General features: G+C 46.6%; 1 protein-coding gene across 7 annotated transcripts in view; it reads left to right on the top strand.

Moving 5' to 3' along the window:
* LOC308569496 (sodium channel protein type 5 subunit alpha-like) overlaps positions 1–17,815 on the top strand; it is a 223,573-nt gene that overhangs the window by 153,662 nt on the left and 52,096 nt on the right. For 5 of the 7 annotated variants that reach the window (XM_081163453.1, XM_081163451.1, XM_081163450.1 and 2 more), the window contains exons 17-18: positions 8,065–8,211; positions 15,171–15,294. In XM_081163453.1, the coding sequence (XP_081019579.1) occupies positions 8,065–8,211; positions 15,171–15,294 (271 nt within the window). The remainder of the gene's footprint in view (positions 1–8,064; positions 8,212–15,170; positions 15,295–17,815) is intronic. The other 2 variants (XM_081163454.1, XM_081163452.1) reach the window with 1 other exon arrangement.

The following is a 17,815-nucleotide window of genomic DNA, read 5'->3' as shown; positions in this document are numbered from 1 at the left end:
AATGAACACTTATGAAGCACTCTTGTGCCTTTTGAACTGATAACAGGAGAAATTAGCATTGCCAATGCTGCCCTCTGCCAAGTTCTCCCACTTAAGGCTAATTTTAAAAACAGAACCCTTAGAGGAATGAAGTTGTGTATGTTTTAGAGGAAATAAAGCCGGGCAGGGAGATTTGTATGAATTATGGGATTGAGGGTGCACTGAATATTCATCATTGTTGATGGGAAAGGGGGTTGCTGAGTGTGGGGGGGCGGTGTACCTCCCAAACAGAGATTTACAGCCAGTTATTCTCCCCTCTTCTGATGCTGATGTTTTACTGACATCTTCCTTTGCCTTGACGTCCTTCATCTTCTAGTAATCCCAGTAATCAGGGATTCTGTGCAGAACATAATGGCATGGCAGGACCATGTAAGCAACCTGTTTGGGTTGTGACGGTGTCCCAAAGCCAGCCTTGTATCCTCAGATGTTCCTTGTTTTGTCGTGCTGTAGGAAGGCGACATGGGTGGTGCTGTGGGTTAAACCACAGAGCCTAGGACTTGCCGATCAGAAGGTCGACAGTTTGAATCCCCACGACGGGGTGAGCTCCCATTGCTCAGTCCCTGCTCCTGCCAACCTAGCAGTTCAAAAGCACGTCAAAGTGCAAGTAGATAAATAGGTACCGCTCAAGCAGGAAGGTAAATGGCGTTTCCATGTGCTGCTCTGGTTCGCCAGAAGTGGCTTAGTCATGCTGGCCACATGACCCAGAAGCTGTATGCCGGCTCTTTCGGCCAATAAAGCGAGATGAGCGCCGCAACCCCAGAGTCAGTCACGACTGGAGCTAATGGTCAGGGGTCCCTTTACCTTTAGGAAGCTTAGGAACATAGGAAGCTTCCTTATGCCCTATTAGTCCATCAAGCCCATAATTTATTACACTCTTTCTGGAAGGGGCTCTCTAGGAATCTTTCCCAGCCCTGCCTGGAGACGTCAGGAATTGGAGCTGGGATCTTCTGCATGCACACAGTACGTGCTCCACCACAAAGACATGACCTTTCCACTTAATAATATTAGTTGAAACTAACTTTGTTCCTGATTCAGATGTGGTTCTCTGATTCAGAGAACCGCCATCCACCTGCATTCACAACTGTTGAACTGCTGCTGTCAGTGTTGGAAAAGGAATGTGCGCAGGTAGGGTTTGTAAGCTTTAGGTGCACTTCCAGTCTGCACCTCTATGAACGCTCCTGCTCAGATACAGCAATAGCTATGAGAAGTCTGTGGTAGGGGCATATCTGTAAGGTCTGGATCTGCATTGAGACGGGATAACAGGCTCTTGCCACTGTATTTGGGCCTAGCACAAAGGGTTAATTAGCTGGTTGCTGCCTTCTAGTCTGATCTATGAGTTAGTGGCAGACAAAATCAATCCCAGGGAGTGTTGGGTTGAGCTACTCAAGTCAGTGCTTGATGGTTCTTAGACAAATGAGTAAATTGGGGTGGGGAACCTTTCATATCATGGGCAAATCTTTGAGGCCTGTGTGTCAGTGGTTGGTGCTGTCAGAGGTACAATTTGGACTGGGGGGTGGGAGCTCAGAATCAATTTATAATAACTTAAAATATGCATTGAGTCCCCATGCCCTTTGCAAAAGGAAAACAACAACATGATTTCAAGTAAATTTACTGGGAAATTATAGCAGTGTTTGAAGGCGTGTGGTTATAGTATGAACTCAACAAACCGAAAGCATTTTACACTGGTATCTCGGGTTACACACGCTTCAGGTTACAGGCGCTTCAGGTTACAGACTCTGCTAACTGAGAAATAGTACCTCGGGTTAAGAACTTTGCTTCAGGATGAGAACAGAAATCGTTCTCCGGCAGCAGGAGGCCCCATTAGCTAAAGTGGTGCTTCAGGTTAAGAACAGTTTCAGGTTAAGAACGGACCTCCAGAACGAATTAAGTACTTAACCCGAGGCACCACTGTATTTCCTTGCCTCCAAATTACTGCAGTCAGTGACGCCCATGTGTGAACTGGCCTTGAGGATACATCAACATTGCCTTGTCAACTGCCCTGGGGTGTACGTATGTTATGAAGAGCAGTATAGAAATTGGCTTTAATAGATAAATCAGCCTTCCCCAATCTAGTGCCCTCCAGATGTTTTGGACTACAACTCCCATCAGCCCTCACAATTGCCTGTGCTGGCTGGGACTGATAGGAATTGGAGTCCAATAACATCTGGACGGCACGAGGTTGCGGATGGCAGAACTATATATTTTCATGAGTTAGGGTTGCCATATTTGAAAAAGTGAAAATCAGGACACAAAAGCTGTGGAGTTTTTTTAATTTTGCCCCCAAACTGTTGAGTTTTAAAAAATCTATTTTAAAGGAAATTTGCCAAAAATCTACACTTCTAAGTCTTTCTAAATCTACATTTAAGCAAATTCCACCCGGACACTGTTTCCGACGGCCAGATCCCGGCAATGTCTGGGAAATTCCAGACATAGGGCAACCCTACATGAGTCTAAGCAGAAGCCTTAAGTTCTCAGTTCTTATTGAGACACTGAAAACTGTATCTGGGCTGCAACACTTCACAGTGCAGGTATGAGCTCCTTCGCCGGATGTTTCTAATATAGAAATGTCCCTGCATATGAAAAATGAGATATCAAGGTGAATGCTAGGCTAGATTCCTCCTCCTTAAGATGTACAGGGAGGGACAGAGGGTTATTTTATGTAAGCTATGTATATCTCTCCTTTCTGTATGGTAAGGTACTGAGCCTTGTGAACTTCCGCCTGCAGCCTGAAATAGAGGGCTAAAGCAGAGGGAGAGCTCTTCACAGAGAACGAGGCTGTAGTTACACAATTTAAATTCCTGTCTCCAAAAGCAACTCATGGAAAGCTACGCTCACACCCCAGTTTCCATTTGTATGCATGAATTTATTGCCTCGCTTGATGTTTTCTACCTTATAAATTACAAAAACCACTGATTCAATAAATATTAGTATGATGAATACTGCCTTGGCAACTCAGCGCTTGACATAAAACAATTACAAACAGATTACATAAGCATCCCACAGTGGGGGATCTTTGCTGTCAATAAAAGTATTATTGTTGCAGCAAACATAATGAATTGTTTGGAATTCAAAAGAAAGTTGTGTGTGTATTTGCACACATAAACATACACATACAAATGCATACAAATCTGATTGAGCAGGGAACAGGCCTGGCAGTTGTCTGTGATGTAGTTATTTCTTTTGGAAAACAGTTATCCATTTTCTTTCTTTTACTGATTTTAATGCAGAATTGCTGCCCACGTGTTCTCAAATTCTGTAAATTATGTTTGGGGATTTGGGGGGGGGGTAAGTTCAGTTCAGTTCAAATTTTAATGCAAACCTTCCTAATTTGTACTTTGCAACCCAAAATAAAGCTTTCCTTTGGAAGCGACACTTCTCTGAATTTTGGGATGCAGTTTCTCCAACTGAATAATGTATTCAAAAAAATGTGTCTATTGTGGAAAATTCTGCATAAGATGCATGTTTGTGGGAAAACAATGAATTATGCATTATATAGGGAAATTGCTTGCAAAAGTGGATATGTAAGGCAAAAATCCTTGCAAAAATGTGTACATTGGATATGATTGCTCTAAAATGCTGATGAATTTTCAAGAGAACTTTTTTTTTTGAGGGGGTGGTTACAATGTAATGATACAGATAAAATGTAATGTTAAAAATGCTGTGGGAAGGGGGTAAATAGGATTTATTTATTGCCTTTGTAAACATAGAACCTTGGAGAAAAGCTGGAGTGGATCTCATGTGCTTCTGGTTGACCAACTCAGAGATTTACTGTATTTTTCGCTCCATAAGGCGCACTGGACCATACGGCGCACCTAGTTTTTAGGGGGGGGGAATCAAGAAAAAAAAATTATTTCCTCCCCACCCCAAAGAGCAAAGAAGCCAAGACAGCGAGCGGGATCCATCCTGCTGGCTGTCTTGACTTCCTCTTTAGCCGCGCGCAACCTCTCCAGCCGGGAGATGGATCCCGCTGGCTGTTTTGGCTTCGTTTTTAGCTGCGCGGCTGGGGCGGGGGAAGCCCAAGCTTCCCCCAACCCCAGCCCCAGAACAGGGATAGCCGCCTGAAGCCTTTGGAGCGCAGCGGGACATCGCACTGCGCTCCAAAGACTTCGGGTTCCTTTCGCTCCCGGCTTCAGCAAAAGGAACCCAAAGCCTTTGGAGCGCAGTGCAAGGTCCCACTGCACTCCAAAGGCTTCAGGCAGCTTTCCAGGCTTCAGCGAAAGCGACGCGTAGCCTCCGGAGCGCAGAGGGCGTGCTCCCTCTGCGCTTTGGAGGCTTCGTGTTGCTATCGCTGAAGCCAAGGAGCCTGCATTCGCTCCATAGGACGCACACAAATTTCCCCTTAATTTTTGGAGGGGAAAAACTGCGTCCTATAGAGCGAAAAATATGGTAACTCCTACAGGCTCTGAGAAAGAGGTTAACTGCCCCCCACCCCAACTCCATATGCAGGAACAGTTCCTGAGATGTGGCAATTCTGTCTCCACTTCCCCTTTCCAACTGGATTTATGGCTGCAATCCTTGGCCCACTTAGCAGGGAGCAAGCCCCACTGAACTCAATGGTGTACTCGGAGCGGAGTAGACATGTATAGGATTCTGCTGTTTTGTGTCATGTTACATTTCATTGATTATGCAGAGTGCCTCAAGTGTAACTGCTGCATCTTGTTGTCTTTTGCATAAAGCCCCAATTAGTGCGAAAGAGCTGTATGAATAAAATTATTTGTATCATGCTTGCAATTCGTTTGGGGGAGGGAATGTCGGTTTTAAAGAAATGAAAAGTTAATGCGGCTGATTTCTTGCACTGCTGAAGGTCCTCCCTTGTCCATTATGGACTGTTTTTGATGCAGACAAAATTCCAGCTCCCCTGATTGTATCAATGTGATCTTTTGGCCTGTGGAGAATTGATTAAAATACATGCCCAGCATTTACTTTCAGCACTTTCTCAAGCCCAGGGTACAGTTTGGGGCTGGGGGGGGGGCGGGGGCGCTGAATCAATTTGTAGTAAGTTAAAATATGCATTGAGTCCCATGCCCTTTGCAGCAGGAAATCAGTAATATAGTTTGAAATAAATTTACTGAAAGATCATAGCAGCGGTTTGAAGGGGGTGGTTGTAGTATGAACTCGGCAAACGGAAAGCATTTATTTCCCCGCCTCCAAATTACTTAGCCAAAAAGCTTTCTTTTGTCTTTACTGCTATTTCAGTCTGAAATGAAACATTTTTCTCTGTTTCTGCTGTGCTGTTCCCCGCAGTGAGGGAACTGTCCAACCATGGCAGGTGGGCTAATAACCGTGACATCAATAATATTAGGCTCATCAAGCACGGGCAGTAAAACATGAGGATGTGGCATGAGCCAAATGCAAAGAGTTGGAAATAACTATTGTTTAAAAAAACCTGTTCTGCTTGTAATTGCCTTTTTAAACAGCAGGGAAAGCCCCTCCTCAAAGCTCTCCTTAGCAAACCATTGAAACCAGGCAGAGCGTTGTTAATGTGTTTCAGTAGCAAGGGGAGTTAAGGCAATTTGATGTAGTTGTACAATGGCCACACACATCACCCAAAAAGGAGAGCCAAAGAGAATTTAGATTTTGCATAAAATTTGCATATGCTCATTTGTTTGTGTCGTGCAAATTTAGAAACAGTTGTTGTAATTTAAATAGAAATGCAAACTCTCTGATAATAGTGGGGAAGACTCTGATCAGGTAATCTGCATGCCTGTTTAGTCTGTTCTCCAGGTGCCATCCGTTGACAACACACTTCAAGGTCCTTGCTCTCTCTTCTTATGTTTTTTAATCTTCAAACTATATTTGGACCAGGCAGCCCTGTAAAGAGAGGGCAGCCCTCCTGACACACAGCCACTCTGCAGAGTTGCCAGAAAGACCTGTGCAGTGAGAACAGCTTGGGCGTCTGGGCACAAATCTGCTTCTCTTTCGGTTGGGAGCATGGTGTGGAGACTGGCTTCTGCATTCCCTGGGTTTGGGCCTGGAAATAAACATGACAGTATGTTACTCCCAGGAAAATGAATTTAGGATTGCATTTATAGCTTACCTCAAAGGAGAGGTGAACATTGTTGTTGTTTAGTCGTTTAGTCGTGTCTGACTCTTCGTGACCCCATGGACCAGAGCACGCCAGGCACTCCTGTCTTCCACTGCCTCCCGCAGTTTGGTCAAACTCATGCTGGTAGCTTCGAGAACACTATCCAACCATCTCGTCCTCTGTCGTCCCCTTCTCCTTGTGCCCTCCATCTTTCTCAACATCAGGGTCTTTTCCAGGGAGTCTTCTCTTCTCATGAGGTGGCCAAAGTATTGGAGCCTCAGCTTCAGGATCTGTCCTTCCAGTGAACACTCAAGGCTGATTTCCTTAAGAATGGATAGGTTTTCAAATTCTTCTTTGGCTCAGATTGCAGAAGGGGTCTTCTGTCCTTCAGCCCTACTTTGAAGGTCTGCCTCTAGGAAAACATGGGCCAGAGCCCCCCGGAAAATTCCAGGCGGGATGAGATGGTCACCTGCAGGAGTATGCTTTGGGCTCCTGCTCCCAGTTTCCCATGGGCCAGTTTTTCAAAACTGTGTCCTCACAAAATAATGGAGATATGTTTCACCTTGAGTTTCCTAGTGGAGAGCTCTGAAGAGCAAATATGCATTGGTTCAGCAATTAATTGCTTGGGTGAGAAGCAGTCTGTTTCACTTCCGATATAATGTGAGTTGTGAGCAGTTCCTTTGTCTCTAAATGCTGGGGACAGCTGGTTTGAAACCTACCCTCCTTCCTCAGGCTACCATGCCCGAATGGCAGAAGAAAGGAAAGGGCATGGAGCAGTGGGCCAGTCCTCCCCACTGTTCACCCTTCTCTACCCACACCAAACTAACTCATCAACCTCCTATCCTCCTCTTGAGGAGCTCAGGACCTTGTTCTACACAGGGTTTAGTCCCTAGCAGTTTTAACATGCAAACTTGGGAGTCTTGTCTTGGCTTGACACAGGGGCGAGGAACCTCAGGTCCAGGGCCTGAATGCAGCCCTCCAAGCCTCTCTGCCTGACCCTTAGTCTCTCATAAGAACACATCACTTCCCCCAGACAAAATGGCCCTGCTTCCACCCTCCTTAAGAGATTTTTGTCTGACAAGAAGATGTCCTTCACCTCCTCTGGCCTCTTCTACAAAGGCAATGTTTACATTTAGTGCTCTGCCTCCTTTTTTCTCTGGCCCAACCCCACAACTGGCAAATGGCCCTCAGGGATTGCAGGCCCCATTGATCAAAATGGGGGTGCTCATTTTTCGGCCCCAAGCTGTTGCGGTGTGTGTTTTTCTTTTTGTGAATCTGGATTACAGGGTTTTCTCAGGGTGGTGGAGGGTGTGTGTGTGTTTTATCCCACTGGAGTAGCCCTTCCGATAGGAAATGCTCTGCGGGAGGGGACAGAAAAATGGAAGGGTCCGGGAGGGTCAGTTGCGGGGGAGTGAGAAATGTGCTTATTTTCTCTGGGATTTCTCTGTTTTCTTCTGATGAATGTTGGAGGGTATGTATTAGTGAGCAGGTTAGCTTGGGTATCTGACAAAGGGCAGTGAAGCCAGAGGAAAGGGCAGGGACTAATTAAGGAGCGGAGTCCACCATCTTCACGAGATATGTGTGTGTGTTGCTGCATAAAATCAGTGCTGCTGACAGGAAGGGGAGGTTCACGAAGGGGTTGTGACCAATCCCAGAGGAAAGCATGGAGTAAGGCCAAGAGCCAAGTAAAGATGCTTTGGCCAAACGAGGCCATGAGTTTCCCAGAGAGCTGCCGTAGCTCAAAGGTCTGTAGTTTGAATTTGCCTGAGTCTGATGACCCTGTCAAAGTGCAATGGAAATTATTGTAAAAATTGCACAGTTAATTAAATGCAATCTTGTTCCTTCACCCTTTGCTGCCCCGAGGTGCCACTTTTAATGAGCATATTTGACGCTGATTTTTCTGTTCTCACTGGGGCCGTATGTGTCTGTGTGTTCTGCTTATGAAATGAGCATGCTGGAAAAAGGGGGAAAATAAACCCATTTAGGATTATTTCCACCAGGACAAACAACAGCAACTGAAAGGGCAGCGCTACAAAAGCCCAGCTGTTCGGAGTCAGGCCTCTGAGATTTGCGAAGAGTTAAGTGAGTTGCAAACGGACAAACAGTCAAAGGACGGGCCTCCGGTCCCGCCAGTAGAGGAACAAGAGGTAACCGTTTGCCGCCTGCTTTCTGCATGCTGTCCGTTGCTGGAACTCTGTAGTGCATGCAGTAGAAATTGGCGAGGGTTGCATGGGGCATGGGGGGGGGGTCATTTCCTTTATAAATGAGCCTATCCAGTGCCAAAGAAAAACAACGCAGAATGGCCACTATAGCTGTGGTAAGTATGGAGAGAATTAAAAGCAGAGAATTCATGCAATGTCCAAGAATGGAATTCCAGGATGCACCATTTGGAAAAACAAAAACAAAAAGCTGAGTACAATTGCCAAGTTTCAGGCTGAGGCTATGAGCTGGGTTCTCTGCTATAGCCTGAAATCATGTCTGTCATTTGGAGGAAAAGCTGGTCATATAGCAGTTTCCATCCTAAGCATAAATTCAGTTGCACATAGCATACATTCACAAATGCAACCATCCTACAGAGCACGGGGGAGGAAGTTGCATAACTGGAGGTGCCTGAAGTTTCTCCTGGGGGTGGAACCACACATACGAGTTAACTGAGGCAGCAAGCTGTTTTTCTGCTTAAAAGGTACCGTATTTTTCGCTCCATAGGACGCACCTGACCAAAAGACGCACCAAGTTTTTAGAGCAGGAAAATAAGAAAAAAAAATCTGACTCAAATGTTGTACTAAACTATTTAAAACAGCAAAGTGGGTGGCTCCTGTCCACTTTGCTGCTTTAAAGCAAGCCACGGTATGAAGAGATTGGAAAAAGGACAGACATTCCATTATAATGTAGCTGTTTTCATTATCACTGGGAAGTCAGTATTGGCAGCAGTCACAAAAATTAAAATTTGAGCATTTTACTGTTATTAATCAAGAATATTAATAGTCAGGGAGAGAAACCAGGGCTGTGCAAATGAGAAGTGCTTGGAGTATGGAGGAACAACAAAGAGATCAAATGATTGTGCTCCAGTTCCTAAATCTCTGAAGTTTTCTCAAAACAGGCATGGTTGTTTTGAAAGGAAGATTCAAAATGGGGTGACTCAGCAAAGAACTGAGGAGGAAAAGAGGGCAAATAAATAGCTTCCATTCAATAACAAGAGAACACAATGTTTTTGGTTTGGTATAGGTGGACTGTATTTGTAAGAATTTTTTTAATGAATTATAGATTTGGAGTGGAATATCAGTGCCTCTTTTCAGCAAGAAAGATTAGCTGCGAGGAACATGGTCCACACACAAACACACAGGATGTCCGGTTATAGTTGTGCAGTTTAATCTGTTCCTGAGCCAAATGCCTGCTCAGTTTTAGCTGAGCTCACTATTTCTGGTTTGTGGAGATGCTTTGCATGCATTTATGACTATTTCTGCAAAACTGCTACTTGAAGAAATCCCCAAACTTAATATTTTAAACTTCAAATGGAGCTCAGAATCCAGTTAGGCAATCCTTTGCAGTTGAATTAGGAGGCACTGAGAGACAGCAATTTGCTGCTCCTCCCCCCCCCCCACAAGCAGCCCAGGAACACACAGCCTTCCCTCTGCTTGCAAACCTTGTCGGGGCTTCAGGGGAAAGCAAAAGCTATAGGCAGAGCAGTCTGGCTCACCCCCCCCACACACACAAGCAACCCAGGAACACACAGCCTTCCCTCTGCTTGCAAACCTTGCCGGGGCTTCAGGGGAAAGCAAAAGCTATAGGCAGAGCAGTCTGGCTCACCCCCCCCCCACAAGCAGCCCAGGAACACACAGCCTTCCCTCTGCTTGCAAACCTTGTCGGAGCTTCAGGGGAAAGCAAAAGCTATAGGCAGAGCAGTCTGGCTCACCCCCCACCCACCCCCAAAGAGCAGCCCAGGAACACACAGCCTTCCCTCTGCTTGCAAACCTTGCCGGGGCTTCAGGGGAAAGCGGAGGCAGCCGGCAGAGCACCGTGGCTCCTCCCCCCATCCCCGAAGAGCAGCCCAGGAACACACAGCCTTCCCTCTGCTTGCAAACCTTGCTGGGTTTTCAGGGGAAAGCAAAGGCTGTAGGCAGAGAGGTGTGGCTCCTCCCCCCCCCAAAGAGCAGCCCAGGAGCACACAGCCTTCCCTCTGCTTGCAAACCTTGCCGGGTTTTCAGGGGAAAGTAAAGGCTGTAGGCAGAGAGGTGTGGCTCCCCCCCCAAAGAGCACCCCAGGAGCGCGGGGCAAAGGCGCACAGCCTTCCCGCTGCTTGCAAACTTTGTCGGGGCTTCAGGGGAAAGCGGAGGCAGCCGGCAGAGCACCGTGGCTCCTCCCCCCATCCCCGAAGAGCAGCCCAGGAGCGCACAGCCTTCCTGCTGCTTGCAAATGTTGCCGGGGCTTCAGGGGAAAGCGGAGGCAGCCAGCAGAGCACCGTGGCTCCTCCCCCCATCCCCGAAGAGCAGCCCAGGAGCGCACAGCCTTCCTGCTGCTTGCAAACGTTGCCGGGGCTTCAGGGGAAAGCGGAGGCAGCCAGCAGAGCACCGTGGCTCCTCCCCCCATCCCCGAAGAGCAGCCCAGCAGCGCAGGGCAGCAGCGATTTGGCTCCAGGGACCACACATTCGCTCCATAAGACGCACAGACATTTTCCCTTCCTTTTTAGGAGGAAAAAAGTGCGTCCAATGGTGCGAAAAATACGGTACCTTGCCTGCTCAGCCTGTCATAGAAACATTAAATATATCCCCGACTGCATACAGAGCACATGCATATAACTTTGTTGAATTGCAGACCACGTTTTCACAAAGTTGAATATTTAGTAGTTAGGGGGATGGTTTTACCCCATACAGCATGAGATTCGATGCACACTGACTAAATGAACAAGAAACTCATTGCCTGGGACCCAGGTGCACTCTATACGAAACAAAGTGGGAAAAGGAAAATGGCATGCTTCCATTTCAAGTCGGACTTTCTGAATGGCCTGGTCGTAAGAAGCAGCAACAGCAACAAGCTTGCTTTCCTCCGCCACCTTTAAATGTGCGCAGAACACAAATGCCATATCTCCAAAGAGCACAATTAGATTCTATTTGTGACTGTTTAAGAGGGAGATCAAAGAGCATGGCACCTGTCCATGGAACAGTGACAAATGAGGCAGAAGTTCATGTGAGGTGACATACACCAGCAACAACGCCCAAATGATGCTATTTTTGAAGACTTAGCTCCGTGTGGGACGGCACATACAACTGGGACCCACAATTTCATGACCAAGCCCTGGGAAGCAGTCAATGGCTAAACTGTCTGGTGGCTCATATGGCAGCTAGCTCAAGCGCATGGGGCAAGCCAGGAAGTACGCCAACAGCTTTGTCAAGCCGCCAAGAGAAGAGTTGGAGGCAATGCAGAAATCACAAGCAGAATTCACAAAGAGAATCATATGCACTGGAGTAAGGCCAAGCGGAAAGCTCCGATTTCTGAACTTTTGGCTACAAATTGAGGAACAGGGGTGAAACTGAGGCCTAAATAGAGGAGGGACAAGTCCAAATCAGCGCTCCGCACCATCAGCTTCTTGATATTTTCCGTACCACAAAAGTGTTTCACTGCCCCAGCCCCCACCTCTGTTTATATGGATGACTCTAAAATGGCTCTTAGATCGCTTGCAATGCACTGTTGTTGTTGCTTTTTAATTGCGTTGCTTCGTTTCTGGTTCCTCTCTCATCCCTCCTGCGGCTGGGCTGCTGAGTTTTGCAGATATTATAATCTTTCCTTTTGTCACTGTCAGGTTATCAGGCTGGGGCTTATGCATGCTGATGCAACAACCAATGTATTTTCTCTGTTCACCTGCTCGGCTAATCTAATGTTTCCTTTTGGAGTCTCTTTAAGGGACTTAAAGCTGAACCATATGAGAAGGGGGTGTGGGGGTCCTTGGTGCCTTTCCCCTCTCATTTTGAATCCTGGCTGAGCTGATTTAAAGATCAGAGACACAGTGCTATTAGAGATGGTGCTTAACTCTTTCCTCCAGTGAGGCGCCCCTCAATGGGCTGGTGTGTTAATTTGGGGGTTGTTGTGGGGATGTTTTCTCTGATAGGATTGGGGTGGGGGCAGGAGGGATCTGAACTGAAAGATAGGTTTGAGCACCTTCTCCCAGAGCACCAAATCACCATCTTCAAAGCAGGCCCTCGTTATCAAAGCAAACATTGCAAGCAATCCTGCATTGCCTGCCTTGTGCCGAGTTTACCGTATTTTTCGCTCCATAAGAGACACTTTTTTCCCTCTTAAAATCTAAGGGGAAATGTCTAAGGGGAAATGGAGCAAATGTGTGGTCCCTGGGGCTGGGGGTGGGGGAAACCCGGGCTTCCCCTGCCAGTCCCGACTAGCTCCTGAGCAGCTCTGGGGTAGCCCGCAAAGCCCCCACAAGGCAGCGGGGAGCCTTTATCCCGCTGCCCTGGGGAGGCTTCGCGCGGCTATCCCTGGCTTTTGTGGGAGGTGGGGGAAGGGACAGAGCAAGGCTCTCTCACTTTGCTCACCTGCTGCAAAAGCGCCCAAGAGACGCATATTTTTTTTCTTGAATTCCCCCCCCCAAAAAAAAGTAGGTGCGGCTTATGGTCAGGTGCGCCTTATGGAGCGAAAAATACGGTACTCCTTCTTTTCAAAGTGTGGTGTGATAGTTCCAACTCCCCCTGCCTTCTTTTCAAGCATTTTAGGAAGAGTTTGGATTTGATATCCTGCTTTGTCACTACCATAAGGAGTCGCAAAGTGGCTAATATTCTCCTTTCCCTTCCTCCCCCACAACAAACACTCTGTAAGGTGAGTGAGGCTGAGAGACTTCAGAGAAGCGTGACTAGCCCAAGGGCACCCAGCAGCTGCATGTGGAGGAGCGGGGAATCGAACCCGGTTCCCCAGATTACGAGTCTACCGCTCTTAACCACTACACCACACTAGCTAATAGGAGAAGTCAGACAAACAGGCATCCTGGGATGTTTTATCAAAAAGTAATCAGTTTCTAAGGGCATCACTAGATGAGACATTGAAGAAGAAGAAGAGTTTGGATTTGATATCCCACCTTCCACTCTCTTTAAGGAGTCTCAAAGCGGCTAACATTCTCCTTTCCCTTCCTCCCCCACAACAAGCACTCTGCTAGGTAAGTGGGGCTGAGAGACTTCAGGGAAGTGTGACTGGCCCAAGGTCACCCAGCAGCTGCAGGTGGAGGAGCAGAGACGCGAACCCGGTTCCCCAGATTACAAGACTACCGCTCTCAACCACTACACAACACTGGCTCTCATTGGAGATCTTTACAGCTCCTAGGGGCTTTTGGATTGGGACCTCAGTACTGCAGATGGTTAATTACCCCACCACCACCACCATTCCACCCAGAGCTATTATTTCCCTACTAAGGAAAACTTAGGTCACACCATAGATTAAAAAGCACATTGCTTTTCCGCAAAGAATCCTGGGAGTTGTAGTTTGCAGTCTCTCAGAGCTACAGCACCCATAACAAACTGCAGCTCTCCCATGATTCTTTGGGGGAAGACATATGCTTTAAATGTATTTTTAATGTATGCAGCCTTTGTTACTTCTTGTCTAGTTTGGGCTGTAGTCATCCGTATAGCTTGGTTTACCAAACCTTTTCTTAGAAAAGGCTCCATCTTGGTCTCCCTTCATAATCCATCTTTGAAACAGGATCTTAGTTCCTGAAAATGGCCCCATCTTTTATGTTCCCAGGAAGTCTGCAGCAGCCAAATAATCAGCTGCTCAGATGTTTTCATTTCCATTGCAGAAGGGTTTGGGGGTTTTTTTAGGAGCATTCTTCACGTAAATCTCCAGAGAGCTGTTATTTCTGCCCTTAATCTCTTCTTCTGAAGGTAGTGCTTTCTCTCTGTCTGGTGGATTCATTTGAATTGGGGCGGGGGGAGGGGCGGGAGAGAAGCGGGAGGCTGCAATTAGCCACAAGGTAAAGATCATCTCTTCTCTCAGACATTGCTGAAGAGGCAGATTTGTCCATATGGAGGCAGTTCCAGATTGCTCTTTGAAAGTGAGGTGGTTGATATTTCTCCCTTTTCATCCTGGAATATCAACCACACAAGCAACAACAAACCCAACACCCTTTGTGCTTTGGCAGCACAGGAGCTCATGAAAATGTTTAAAGACCCAGGATGCAATAAGATTTGAACCACCAAGTGATATTTATCCGTGGGAGCAGTAAACATTTTCTGCCTCTACTTGCTGAGGAACCTATGAGCACATATTCCAGGAATCTTGCCTTCTGCAAAGGATTCTGGGCCATATTCTAGAATGTGCTTTCAGATGGTGGAAGGCTCTGGCCAAGCTGGTAGGCCTTACTGTCACCATAGATGAACTGGGCGTGTGTCAGAAAAAAAACATGCCTGAAATATGCTGACCCAGTTCTACCAAGGAGAAAGGTGTGGCTGGATGCTCCTAACTGCACCAAGAAAACTAGATGTTAGGAAGAAGCACTCTAGACTTCTCCCGGACATGCTATTTTCCTCTGTATTTGAACCTTCCCCCCCCCCAGTTAAGGATTGGTGGGTAAATTTATTCAGTTCTTGGAAGAAGGTTATGAACCTGCACCCATGACATGTTATAAGTGGAATAGGGAGGTAAGCCACATGGCACGTTAGTTTTACATTTCTGTATTTCTATTGGGAAGGGCTATATATTAACAAAAGCTATTTTTTAAACAAAAAGTATTCACTTCTCATTTAAACACACTCTTACTAAATTTGCATTTTTCTGAACCTATATGCAAACAGAAACACAGATCTCCTTTGAAATTGGCACTTATCTTAATCTTGCCCATCGCTAAGCAAAAACATCGCCTTTATTACAAAATGCTGCTGTGCAGTTGTTTCATTTTTGCATATTTCGTTCATTTGTCGTATGCTGCATCCCTTTTGCAATGGTCACTGTGTTGTATGAAAATGCATGAGCAAATCTTTTCTTCCTTTCATCCTCTCTCCAGCTGGCTGAATCATCCATCGCTGGCTCCTTCTTTAAAGCACAGCCACTTCCGCTAAGAAGAGACTGATTAATGTTCTTCCTCTCCTCACCTTTGCCCCTGTTTCTCCCCTAGAAGTTTGATGAAATCAGTCTGTCGGAAGGAAGCACAGTGGACCTGGCAATCCCGCCAGAGCTTCTGGAGCAGATGCCTGAGCTGGCAGAAGAGATGATGGAACCAGAAGACTGTTTCCCAGAACGTAAGGATGGGCTGCTTTCATTTCTTTTTCTGAATTTAAGCTAGAAACGCATTATCAGAACTGTCACAGCTTTCCTGGGCTATTCCACTTCAGGTTGAAGCTGGAGAATCACAGAAAAGAGGGCAGGAACTTGCTATCTGCTGCTGCCCCAGAGGGCAGATCTAAACTTGCAGGAAGCAGATCTAAACTTCCAGATCTAAATTTGTTGGTTGAACATTACATGAAAACTGATGATGGCGAGAGTAGTTTAATTATGGAACTAGTTACCTGGAAGAAGGAACCTGGGAGAAATTTGATTCCATTCACACTGAAAGATGAACTTACCTAATTTGTGCTTTCCCAAACAATATGTGAAACAAAAATCTCACATTAATGAAACCACCGTCAAAGCACAGATCACCACCTGTCTCCATTGACTAATCCACAGAAATCAAGGGTCCTGCAATCTCCAGCACCGCCATAGTGCAAAAAACATGCATCCAAGGCACAGATCCTTTAGGGGTCCCAGAGGCCCTTGGGATCCAGGAGGGTTGATGGCCCCCAAACGAGGCATCACAGAGGGGAAGGGAGAAGCTGTTGTGAGGCTGTCTCCTCCACCCACTGGCCCCGTAGCAGTTTTGTGTGTATATATATATATTTGTAGCTGCCCCAGTTCCACCCTTGCGTCTCACCACTGGATTGCACCAAGCCGACTCACGGGTGTTTCCTGTAACCTTGAGCTGATTGCATCAGTCAAGATGCCTTTTTCACTCTTAAGATGAAAACATGCCTGTGTTTGGTAAACACTCAACTCCACCTGCCACTGAAAAGACAGGGATGCAATGTAGATTTTTTGCTATCTAATTCTCCAGTTAACAAATGCAATCACTTGACAGCCTTGAGTCTCTGTTGCAGCTGATTGTTCCATGAGGTTCTTCCTGATGTGTTGGAAGGTGGGGAGGGATGGAGGAGTAGGAGAATAAGGTGAGCTAAACTGTCATATATCCACGAGCGTGCATATCCCAGAGGATTATTTAATTCAGAAACAGGCCTGCTTAGTGGGGATCGGATGGGGATAACTTGCAAGAAATGCAAGAGCCCCTACAGTCAGCAGAATGGCATTTTGGCATGTGAAGGATGATCAAATGAGGTAGCAGAAGCCCTGCAAGGGAAGGGGATGTCTGTAGTTCCCAGGCATTTTCTTGGCAGCTCTTCTTAAGATATAACAGCTTAACATGAATTCACTTGTCAGAAAAGGGTGTGGTATGACGATGCAGGCATTCCAGTGTATGCAATTCTTCAGTTGTTTGTTTCTAGATGTCTCCAGTTTTCAATACAGTCATACCTCGGGATGAATACGCTTTGGGTTAGGCAAATTCAGGTTGTGCTCCACAGCGACCCGGAAGTAAGAGAGTGTGTTACTTCCGGGTTTCGACGCACGCACATGCGCAGACCATCAAAATGATGTCATACGCATGCGCAGACGCGCCGTTGCGTCTTGCGTTCCATTTGGGCTGTGAACAGGGCTCCGGAACGGATCCTGTTCGCATCCCGAGGTACCACTGTTCTTTTTTTTTAGTATAGCATGATGCACAAAATAAATAGTTCAGTAAGATAATGACTCAAGCATCTCACCCTCTTCTTGGCTTCAGATCCATTTCAATCCAGCTTTGGCCTCTGTAGATGACCTGTGCCAGAAACTGGACAGGGAGAATACTTTTCTGTTGGTTGTGCTGGACCTCTCAGCACCATGCCACTGAACAAGGCACACTTCCAGACCAGTTTCGTTCTAGACCTTTCTGGATGGCTTCTTCCAGATGGTGGTGCTCAGGGCTCCAGCCCCTCTCTGGCGGGTGCCATTGCCATTATAAAAGAACAAGGGTGACATTCATGGTGAGCTCCAGCATGTGGATCCCTATTCCATACCTTAACAGGTGGCCTTTGCGGTCCTACATGCCCCTACCTTGTTCCCCATGCTTAATATTTAGATGTAACCACTAGTGGAGGTGATTTGGGGTTTGGCACCACCAGTTTGCAGATGACACCCAACTCTATCCCAGCTGTCCATCTCATTCAAGTGAGACTGTGGAAATCCAGAACCATCGGACTGGATGTGGGAAAACAAACAGCACCTTAAACCAGACCAGACAGAGGTGCTCTTGGCCAGTACATCAGAAGAGGGGTAGGTCTTCCCTTGAAAATGCAGGCACATGGCTTGGAGGGGAGGGGTTCATTTGGACCTGGCTTTGAATTTTGGTGCTTTGCCCAGCTGCGGCTGGTGTGGAAAACACACCCATTTCTGGAGACTGCAGTTCTGGCCTCAGTGAAACCATCTTTAGTTACATCACATCTGGATTAATGTTGTGCGCTCTGGATTTTGTAGCTGACTTTAAAGAGTACTCAGAAGCTGCAATTGGTCCAAAGTGCTCTGGCCAGGGTGTTAACTGGGGCCGCATGTGGGGAGGACACAACACACCCACCCCTTGAAGCAGCTGTATTTCTATTTCAACTTGTTTCTGTGGGTAATTGTGATGAGTCTTAA

Source organism: Podarcis bocagei, assembly GCF_964188305.1.
Source record: "Podarcis bocagei genome assembly, chromosome: 12".
Taxonomy (NCBI): domain Eukaryota; kingdom Metazoa; phylum Chordata; class Lepidosauria; order Squamata; family Lacertidae; genus Podarcis; species Podarcis bocagei.
This window is presented reverse-complemented; position numbering and strand designations above follow the sequence as displayed.